Below are 11,021 nucleotides of genomic sequence, written 5' to 3'. Positions count from 1 at the left end.
ATGAGAGACGAGTGCAGAGGGTGGAAGGGGATAAATTGGGTGATCCCCCAGAACTGGGAGCAAGCAGCGAAGATAGGGAATAGAGCTGAAGCAGAAGCTAAGGGATAATAGGGCAGAAGCTGAAAGAGAATAAAGGAAGCTGCAGCGGGAAGCTGCGGAAGCTGCTCAAACCCTGCCTTGGCGTACGTGTCGTCTTTGCCCCACCTCTGCTGGCCAGAGGCTGGGGTTCCGCGACAACTGTACTCATGGAACAAAGAAGACAGAGAACAGCAAAATTGATATATCTCTCCCTCCCTCTTCTCCACTGTTTTTTGAGAGAAAGTCTCATGTAGCCCAGATTTTCGCCTCAGACTCTCTGTAGTTGAGGATGACCTTGAACTCCTGATCGTCCTGCCTCTTCCTCCCAAATAGAGTTGCAGGCATATAGCACCATACTCAGGTGTGCCAAAATTTCTTACTGTTTCAGGGGAGGAAATCTTCCAAGGAGACATCTGGAGAGGGTCCTGGAGGTTCTTCAGAACTTTCTAGTAACAGTCCAGAAAGCCACAGCAAACCCACAACTAGCAGGAGAATCAAACAAGAAGAAACCTTGTCTGAGGGCAGAGGCAAGGCAACCACCAAGGGGAAGAGAGGCACAGGCACTGCGGGCAGCAGGCAACGGAGGAGGAAGCCCTCCTGCAGCGAGGGAGAGGAGGCCAAGCAGGAAGTCCAAGGCCGTCCCCATGCCCGGAAGCGGCGTGTGGCTGTCAAGGTGTCATACAAAGAGGAGAGTGAGAGCGATGGGGCAGGCAGCAGCTCTGACTTTGAACTGTCCAGTGGAGAGGGCCAGCATTCCTCTGATGAGGATTGTGAGCCTGGCCCTCGAAAGCAGAAGAGGGCCTCAGCTTCTCAGAGGACAAAGGCTGGGTCTAAGAGTGCTTCCAAGACCCAGCTCAGAGGCCAGTGTGAGCCACCAAGCTTTCCAGAGGCATCTTCAAGCTCTTCAGGCTGTAAGAGAGGCAAGAAGGTTTCCAGTGGTGCTGAAGAGATGGAAGATAGGAGAGCTGCTGGTGTAGACCAGTGGCTGGAGGTGTACTGTGAGCCACAGGCAAAGTGGGTGTGTGTGGACTGTGTGCACGGTGTGGTGGGCCAGCCTGTGGCCTGTTACAAATATGCCACCAAACCCATGACCTATGTTGTAGGCATTGACAGTGATGGCTGGGTCCGAGATGTCACTCAGAGGTATGACCCAGCCTGGCTGACCACAACCCGCAAGTGCCGGGTTGACGCTGAGTGGTGGGCTGAGACCTTGAGACCCTATCGGAGCCCACTTACAGAGAGGGAGAAGAAGGAAGACCAGGAGGTAAGACACTGGCCGCACAGACTCAGTGCCGGGCAGGGGTCCGACTCTATCCTTTTCTGCTCATGACTGTGCCCAGCAGTATGTAGAGATTTTAGTGTGGCTTAATTCTGTGTTTCTGAATATATTTATATAAGCCATAGACATACTTTTCTATTTATTCGATTGCATTTAATGATCACACAAACATTTGGCTTACACATCCCCATCATAGTCCATCCTTGAGGGCAGGAACTCAAGCAGGAGCAGAGACAGGAGCATGGAGGAAAGATGCTTACTGACTTGGTCTCCACGTTCACATTCAGCTACCTTTATACCTTCCGGGATCACCTGCTAAGGGATGGCATTGCCCACAGTGGGCTGAGCCTCCTACATCAATCAGCAGTCAGGAAAATGCCCCACAGACATGTCCATAGGCCAGTCTGACGGAAGCAGTGCCTCAGTTGGGATCTCCCTTCCTAGATAGGTCTAGGTTTGTGTCAAGTTGGAAAAAAACAACAACATAAAACAAAAACAACATCAACCAACACAATGGTGCCAGTCTGTAGGAGCCCCTTGGTGTTTCAGAGGGATGCCAAGGGAAAATTAAATCAGCTTGGGAAACAGGATTTGCCTCATAGCAGTGGGATTTACTACTGGTAACTGATAACCCGAAGTTCTTACTGAAGTACAAGACTTGTGTGAATTTCAGAAAAGCTGTAGGGTGGTTGCTTAAGCCCATCAAGCCTGCTTTTACTAAAGATGACAATGTCATTGAGGTCAGGCCTTACAGTAGAAAAATTGGTATTCTCTCCCATGAAGATCTTGAGTCAAGTGGGCTCGGTCCGTTAATTGTTAAGGCTCAGGATGGTGAAGATTGGAGACAGGTGCCTTTCTGATGTAGGTGCACGTCACAGTTACTAGTACTTCCTGGCTTTCCTCAGTACACCTCATGGCCACAGTGACTGGCAGTGTCACCAAGTTGCTGATTGGTCTGGGCTCCACTGTCTGTTGTCAGAACAGGTTCATATATAGCAGCCCATTCATAACCCCTTCCTTGTCGGGATCATGCTCACCACTGTCTGGCTTTTGCAGTTTCAGGCAAAGCACTTGGACCAGCCTTTGCCCACCTCCATCAGCACATACAAGAACCACCCTCTGTATGCCCTGAAGCGCCACCTCTTGAAATTCCAGGCTATCTACCCTGAGACAGCTGCGGTGCTTGGGTATTGTCGTGGAGAAGAAGTCTATTCCAGGTGCATGAAGCATCCTTGTCTTCCTGGTGGCCTGGTACCATACAGTAGAACAATTGGTATTCTCTCCCATGAAGATCTTCAGTAGAGTGGGCTCGGTCTGCAAAGGGTTAGGATGCTGAAGGATTGGAGCCAGGTGGCTTTCCGATGCTGGCGCACTTAACCATAGGTTTGGCTGTTAACAGTATCCTTGGGGGCAAGCTGTGGTATGTGTATAGAGTGAAGAAGAGGTGAGAGCGCACAGTCAAACATGTATTAAAAGACCAAGAGCAAAAACCTGTGGAGAAAATAGTGTTAATGCAGGACAGTTAAAATACAAGACCGTAGAAGTGCTCCTCGAATCTAATGCACACCAAAGCAGAGAACGGGAGTCAGGACCCACTCACGGGCGTGCCACGCCCTGCCGTAATAAACAAGTTGTGAAGTGGAGACTGGTGGTCGACACGCAACAATAAGTGTGCCTGTGTACTTCAGGCAAAAGAAGTTACCAAAAAAGTATTGTAAATAAAAAACCAAATATACAATATTTACAAAGTTAAAACTGAAGAAAGATGAATAGGATTTAGAGCTGAGGAGAAAAAAAAAATAGCTTCAGAGATTTGGAGCAGTAGCAGCAGAAAGCAAATGAGGGCAGGGATTTTGAAAGATATTGACGTGTAAGGACCAAAGCATAGGGCTGCTTTAAATACATGGAAAACAAGAGAGACGTAGGGACCCAGCCTGAGGGTGGGTCCTCTGTTGGGGAGCAGGTCCTGCTTCAAGCCATGTTGGGGAGTCACACCAGTCCTTTACTTTTACCTTTGAGTCATCCTGCCAGCCTCTCCCGCCTTATAACTGTTCCCTGTCTGAGAGGCCACGGTTTGTTTCCTTGGGTAGTGCATGCTCCAGCCCCTCCTTTTGTCTGTTGGGAGCGATGTTACCTTGGGTGTTAGTTGAGTCCATGCTTGGCATACTACAGAAATTTGGGGGTCTGGGGGGGGCGTGGCTGAGCTGTTTCCTCAGTGGCCACACCATTCACCTTGCCTTCAGCAGCGCACAGTGGTGCCAGTCACTCCATGTCCTCACGGAAGCTGCTGGCAGTGGCTGTTCTGAAGAGAGTGACGTTGGCATTCGTTCTGAGTGCCGTGTGCGCTTCCTGACTGTTTCTTAGGAGTTGCCTACCCATCAGCCTCTCTGCCTGCTGCCTTGTCTGCTCCTGTCTGAAGTCCTTTGACACTCAAAGATGATCTGGCTCCAGTGGGAGTGCAGGGTGGAGCCTCTGTCCTCACAGAGCAGTGTTACCTGTGAGGTAGAGGGGATGAGCTACTGGGGCTCAGGAAGGTGTAAGGGGACTGGTGTGGCCTACTGGGATTCTGTTGAGCCCCAGGCTGTGCTGTGGAAGCTGTGCTAGGCTGCAGGTTTGAGAAACAGATGTAGAAAGCAAATGAACGAAGCACAGGCTGTGGAGCAGGTTCCTGATGGTGTAAACTGATGCCCCTGCTTGCGCCTACCCTCAAACAGGTTAGAGTGCGAGCTAAAGAGGGGCTGGCCAGGGAGTGTTGAGCTTTACTGAATTGTAGGTCTGTGGTATAGCTCTGATATCAGAGACCATGAAACAAGAGCAGCTCTGCCCCTCATTACAGGCCTGAATCATTTGTTGCTGGTGTATGAATGGGTGAGGGTCACATGGGCACAGGCAGTCCAAAGGTGAGGCCATCTGCACTGTGGTGCAGGAAGGGCAGGGAGCAGAGCCTGCTTCAGTTGTGATGTGAAGCCTGGGAGGAGAATTAACATCTGCCTACGGGCTCAGGTAAGACCGGAGGTCGTGCATCCCTACAGTGTGCACTGAGTCTTCCCTTTGTCTATCTTCCCTTAGGGATTGCGTGCATACCTTGCACTCCAGGGACACGTGGCTGAAGCAAGCAAGAGTGGTGCGGCTTGGAGAAGTGCCCTATAAGGTAACAGTGAGATGCTGTGGAGAGAGAGATCTGCTGGCAGCAAGAGCGGGGAGGAGAGGTAGTGAGGAAGCGCTGAGGGAGCATGCCAAGATAGAAGGAACAGCCCGAGCAGGCTTGAGCAGGGTTTGAGGAGATAAGGTTTAAATTATCTATTAATAAGGTATATATAGGAAATAAGTTTTCCAAATAAGAACTGAAGGCCAGAAAATAGCCTGGAGACTCATGCTAGAAGCTCAAAGGCCAGCAGGTTAGAGCTGGGTTGTTCTGAGGTTCAAGCCCTGCTTCATAGAGAAACCCACTAGCCTGGTTGCCCTGCACAGCAGTTCATCAAGCATTTGCTGTCGCATTTCAGTGACCCTAGGACTTCGTACCATAATGTCAGTTTTACAGATGAGAAGGCTAGAGTTTGAACAGGCTATGCCTTGCCAGGAGGCTTTGCAGTTAGTGCCATCCTAGGCTCAGCAGGACTCACAGGCCCTGACCTCAGCACTCGCCTCAGACATCTTTAGATGCCTGTGAGAGCCCTGAACTCGGCAAGGTGTTCCAGACGTTTCTCTGGGCATTGGCTCAATCACACTAGCAGAGCACAGTGGCCCTTATATGCACTTACTGTTCTTATGTCAGATGGAGGTGGAGCCCTGGTGGGGCTGTAACTGGAGCTGGTGGTGGGCCCTCAGCTGGTGGGAAGGGGTGGCAGGTTTCAGTAGTGGCGGCTGCCGGCAGTGGCCTGAGTACATGGAGTGGCCTGCTGGACCCAGAGGCCTGCTGGATCTGCCCTAGACCTTCTCTATCTCAGACTAGTGCTGTCCAGTGGATTATAGTTAAGAGTCACACATTTATTACTTTTAATAGCCATTTTATAAATTAATAAAATTATTTAAAAATCTATAATTTATTACATAAAATTATTTATTACAGAATAAAATGAATTTTATTTAGTCTCTATTTGTAATTCTGTGTTTGACTTTCAGTATCTCAGTTCAGACTAGATCCATGGTTGGTCACTTAACACTTCTTGAATGACTCGGTTTCTCCTTTGTTCTGATTTCCATCATCCTGCCTCCTGCCTCAGTGTCTCTTCCTTGAGTAACAGTCACAGCCTCCTTCAGCCCAAGCTGCCCATCACTTCAGCCCATGGCCTCACATGATCATGGTTAATGCTATAGTACCTGTCTCCTCCTCCGGGGCCCTAAATGTCCTTCTCTCCAGTGTGTTCTGATCAACATTTCCCTGTCCCACTGACATCTCGGCTTCCATTCTACCCTGCTTTCCTTCCAGTTCCCCCGTAGCCTGAGCTCTGTTGGCAGGCACTGCCTCTTCCCCATGTGCCTGCGATTGCTGTCATGGCGTGGAAGAGACGCTTAGTGACTTGGCTGAACACTGCTGGATGGATGGACAGTGGCCCAGTGTGTTTCTGGTGCTGTGGTAAACACCATGACCAGAAACACGTTGGCGGAGGAAAGGGCTTCTTTGGCCTACACTTCACATCACAGTCTATCATCGAGGGAGTTGAAGGCAGGAGCCAGGGAGGAACTATGCTTGCTTGCTTGTCTGGCTAGCTTTGGTACAAACCTGCCCTGGTGTGGTGTCAGGAATAGTAGGCTGGGCCCTCTCACAGCAGTCTCTCTCAGATGGTAATTCTGAAGTGGAGGCTCCCTCTTCCCAGGTGACTCTAGGTTGTGTCGAGTTACAATAAAAACCTAACCAGAGCAAACAGCTACCTTAGGAGTCTGTCAGAACCAGAAGTCAGCCGAGTCCCACGGGGGTAGCTGCGGTTATGCCTAGAGGAGTAGACAGTAGCTTGGATCATACCAAGCCTGAGACCCTTTGGTGGGCTCTTCATCTAAAGAGTGATTTTCCTAGTTTTTAAAAGTGGAAAAGGTGAGAGAGGCCACATGCAGCCTTTCCCAGCAGCCTTTGCTGAGCTGACCTCTGCACAGAGCAGCCTGTGTGCCCAGGCCCGGGTGCCAGTCCATAGCCATTGCCTGTGCTGCCCCTGTCTGTGTTATGCAACCTTTGCTTGCCAGTCCTCTCCTTCCACCCCTTCACTACCCAGGAAAAACCTCGGTCTTGTCTGCCAGACATTTGTGCGCTGGGGTTGCAAACCAGACACTGCTTTCTGCAGGTGCCACTGGGTGGATAGTGATTCTCCACTCTGCAGAGAGAGGGGGGGTTACCAGGATCAGATCCTGGCTCTTCTGACCAATAATCCATGGTCCCTTAAGTGAGTCACTTCATCTCTAAGGCCTCTTTCCCACCGTAATGGGAGTCAGAATTTACGACAGAACTTAAAAAGCCTTCATGAACTGTGGCTTTGGGCACAGAATAGCACATGAGGTGCACCTCTTGGGCTCATTGAGATGGAGGGCAGGCGTGATGGCACAGCTGTGATCTCAGACTCAGGCTAGAGACCAGCCTGGGTACAGAGCAAAGGTCTGCTTCACCTCCCTCACCAAGAGAGAGAATCATGGAGTTCCCTGCATGGGCTGGCTAGTGCAGACCCACCGGTGTCAAATTGACAGCGCTCAGTGCCTGGCGTGGGCTGAGTCGTCGAGCAGGAAGCATTTCTTATAACCAGGCCGTTTCCTCTGGAGCAGATGGTGAAAGGCTTCTCTAACCGTGCCCGGAAAGCCCGGCTCTCGGAGCCCCAGCTGCATGACCACAATGACTTGGGCCTCTATGGTCACTGGCAGACGGAAGAGTATCAGCCTCCCGTAGCTGTCGATGGGAAGGTAAGGGCAGCTCTGGGGGTGGGGGTCAGAGTGGGCTGCCCTGTCTCCCATCCGGCTGCTCTGGCATTCCCGTCTCCGCAGGTGCCTCGGAATGAGTTTGGGAACGTGTACCTCTTCCTGCCCAGCATGATGCCTATCGGCTGTGTCCAGATGACCCTGCCCAACCTGCACCGGGTGGCCCGAAAGCTGGGCATCGACTGCGTGCAGGCCATCACTGGCTTCGATTTCCATGGAGGCTATTGCCATCCAGTGTGCGTGAGGGGACTCCTGCATGGCTGGCATCTGTCTCTGGCTGGCCAGGAATGTCTATCGGGACCCCAAATACTCAGAAAGGGCCATTGGCTTCTGAATAAGGGAGGAGGAGGGGCTGGGTCGGTGGCCACAGCTCAGGGAGCGCATCTGGATTAATGTTCCCACAGAACTGATGGCTACGTTGTCTGTGAGGAATTCAGAGACGTGCTGCTGGCTGCTTGGGAGAATGAACAGGCCATCATTGAAAAGAAGGAGAAGGAGGTGAGTTGTGTGAACGGGGGACTTGGAAGAGAGCAGCAAGTTACAGCTGGGGTCCCCTGCCCCAGCCACGCCCTGTGTCATGGAAGAAGGTGGGAGGGTCCTTATATTAGCTCTTCTGGTGCTTGATGGAGGGCATGATCCTAGGGGTGAGTGCTGGGTAAAACAGCTCCTGCCCACATTCCATGTCCATTGTCCTGTGCCCTACCTGCCTGCATGTATGGCTGTGGGCCCTGATTTGCAAGGCCCAGATTCTAGACCTGATTGCTGCCTTCCCGTCAGTGATGATCACAAAAAGACTTCATTGCTAGTGGCTTTCCCTATCTTTTTTTCTTTTTTTACATGATGTGTGCATGTGTGTATATGCATGTTTATGGGGCACAGGGGAGGCACTCACGCACGTGGAGGCCCGAGGTTAATATCTGGACTCTTCAGTCATTCCCCCACCTTATTCACTGAGGCAGGGTCTCTCAATCAAACCCAGGGTTAGGACGGGCATTGGTGGCGCACGCCTCTAATCCCAGCACTTGGGAGACAGAGGCAGGTGGATTTCTGAGTTCGAGGCCAGCCTGGTCTACAGAGTGAGTTCCAAGACAGCCAGGGCTAAACTGAGAAACCCTGTCTCCAAAAACCAAAACCAAAAACAACAACAACAAAACAAAACCCCCGAAAAACCAGGGTTAGCTCACTGATAGATAGCCAGCTTGCTCTGGGATCCTGTCTCCACTCTGAGGCTGGAATTACAGGTAAGTTGCCATGTACACCCAGCATTTATGTGAGTTCTAGGGACCCAAACTCTCAGACTTGTGCAGCAAACGCTTTAACCACTAAGTGTCTCCCCAGGCAGGGAGACTCTCCTAACCTGAATTGCATAGATCCAGGTATCAGGGCATCAGGCTCCGCCTTAATATTTTTCTGATGATGCCATTGCATCACCTTTCCTCCCTTTACTTTTATCTGCAGAAAAAGGAAAAGCGGGCGCTGGGGAACTGGAAGCTACTGGTCAGAGGGCTGCTCATCAGAGAGAGGCTGAAACTCCGCTACGGGGCCAAGGTCAGCGTGGGGCCTTTGTAGACAAAACTAACCTGGGGTCAGATTCCTAAGGTTTCCACTCAGTTGGTGGCCCAGACTAACGTGTGACATCATGTTCAAGGCGGCTTTATATTAGGAAGCCTGCCTGTTGAGCTCAGCTAGCTGCTCCTGCCCTGCCCTGCCCTGTGTCCTGTTACGCTAAGCTGTTACACTGATACTGAGCTCCATGTCGGCAGTTCAAGTGTGTTGGGCCTTTTGTGTCTGCACCTCTTGGCTTCCAGGACTCCCAGGACTGTGACCAGCTTCCAGCCTGCACACTCTACATACCTGTAGCACCTGTCCACAGTACTGAGTATGGGGGAAGGCTTTTATCCCTGTATAGGCAGAACTTAGAACAGTTGAGTAATGGGTGGTACTAAGTCAGACCCAGCAGGCCATGCTCTGAATGTTCTTTTCCCTTCCTGAATGTTCTTTTGCCTGCTGAAGACTTTTTTTTTTTAAAGATTTATTTATTTATTTATTTATTTATTTATTTATTTATGTGTGTATGTATGTAAGTACACTGTAGCTGTCTTCAGACACTCCAGAAGAGGGAGTCAGATCTTGTTACAGGGTAGTTGTGAGCCACCATGTGGTTGCTAGGATTTGAACTCAGGACCTTCGGAAGAACAGTCAGGTGCTCTTACCCGCTGAGCCATCTCACCAGCCCTGCTGAAGACATTTTAATCATGTGTTCCCTTGAATCCCATCTCTGAATGTTCTTTTCCCTTCCTGAATGTTCTTTTGCCTGCTGAAGACATTTTAGTCATGTGTTCCCTTGAATCCAATTAGGGACCCCTTCATCTGGCTTGTTCTCACTTGCTCTTGGCTACTCATTTACTCTCTTACTATTCATCCAGGACCCCTCCCCAGCTGGGTTACAGCCAGCCTCTAGGGGTACTGCCTCAGGCCCCTTAGTGCTGAAGGTTGGTCATAAGCACTGAGCAGATGAAAATAGCATGCATTTGTGTCAGAGTGAGGCGGCACACACCACAGCAGCTGTCTGCCCCTGGCCTTGATCGAGCTGCCTGCCTGGGCATCCTCTTTCCACCAGCAGTTCTCACTTACGTACCTGCTTGGATGAGCTCCTAGACGGGAGAAGGCCAGCAAGCCTGCCTGGGCTCCCAAAGCACCACCCGCACACACCCTTGCCTTCCAAGAGGCCCAGGCAGGCTCAAGAGTGGGTTCTTCCGGCCCTTAAAAAGTCAGTTATCTGCGGCTAACCATTAACTGTGGCCCCTCCACTGTCTTTCCCCAGAGCGAGGCAGCAGCTCCCCATGCTGCTGGAGGCGGACTCTCTTCTGATGAAGAGGAAGGGACCAGTTCACAAGCAGAAGCAGCCAGAGTCCTGGCTGCCTCCTGGCCACAGAACCGAGAGGCTACAGAACCGAAGCCCGAGTACACTAAGATGACTCGGAAGAGGCGGGCGGCAGAGGCTTCCCATCTCTTCCCTTTTGAGAAGCTGTGAAGCCAGTGTCCACCAGCCAGAGAAGGCAGCAGATGGGCTGAGACCTACAGGCCAGGTGGGAGTTGTGCAGCAGACCAGTCTGACACCAGCCCAGCCGGATCCCCGTAGGGTGGTGCTGGTAGGCTGCCCAGAGCCCCCTCTGGTGTTTGGAACACTTTACTGGGAGATACCTTTTGATCCCTGGACCTTGGGATCTTTAGAAATGTGAGTTTGTTTTAGAGGGTCTTATTTGTTGCCCCAACTGGCTTCAAATTCAAAATCCCCCTGTTTTATACTGAGGGCTAAGATTACAGGCATATACCACAATGTCTTATCTGTCCTTTATTTCTGTTTTTAAATAGAAGTCACTGGGAAATTATGGGTATTGGAGCACTGAGACAAATCCTACTTTAGTGCCGTTCACATACGGGACACTTGCTCCCCTCTCCTTCAGACCCAGGGCGTTTGCTTTGCAGGCCTGCCTTCCTGAGTCAGGTTTCCAGTACCGCCTGCTGCTCTTTTGTCAGAGAACACAGGTCACCTCTTGTCAAGGCACTTTTGGGATTTTACACTGACAGAAGACTAGAACAAAGTTAAAAATCAAGAATGAGAAAAAAATAAAAGAATTATGAAAATGTTCATAAAAGATTAGTTTTTGGTTACATTTTATTCAATTCTGGATACATTTACTCTGTACTGATGACACATTTTCTAAGCTGCTGTATGCTCTTCTCAGGAAAGAGTCCTTTTATA

The 11,021-nt window shown here is 50.6% G+C and overlaps 1 protein-coding gene across 1 annotated transcript in view; it reads left to right on the top strand.

Annotated features, from left to right (window-relative positions):
• Xpc (XPC complex subunit, DNA damage recognition and repair factor) overlaps positions 1 to 10,595 on the top strand; it is a 26,762-nt gene extending 16,167 nt beyond the window's left edge. Inside the window, exons 9-16 of the mRNA XM_021190039.2 lie at positions 467 to 1,342; positions 2,414 to 2,574; positions 4,427 to 4,508; positions 7,106 to 7,240; positions 7,322 to 7,491; positions 7,660 to 7,753; positions 8,714 to 8,803; positions 10,080 to 10,595. Coding sequence (XP_021045698.1) covers positions 467 to 1,342; positions 2,414 to 2,574; positions 4,427 to 4,508; positions 7,106 to 7,240; positions 7,322 to 7,491; positions 7,660 to 7,753; positions 8,714 to 8,803; positions 10,080 to 10,289 — 1,818 coding nt within the window. The 3' untranslated portion in view covers positions 10,290 to 10,595. The remainder of the gene's footprint in view (positions 1 to 466; positions 1,343 to 2,413; positions 2,575 to 4,426; positions 4,509 to 7,105; positions 7,241 to 7,321; positions 7,492 to 7,659; positions 7,754 to 8,713; positions 8,804 to 10,079) is intronic.
• Positions 10,596 to 11,021: the final 426 nt, after the last annotated feature.

Source organism: Mus pahari, chromosome 2 (genome assembly GCF_900095145.1).
Source record: "Mus pahari chromosome 2, PAHARI_EIJ_v1.1, whole genome shotgun sequence".
NCBI lineage: Eukaryota > Metazoa > Chordata > Mammalia > Rodentia > Muridae > Mus > Mus pahari.
The sequence above is the reverse complement of the archived record's forward strand: the minus strand, read 5'-3'. Positions and strand labels throughout refer to the sequence as shown.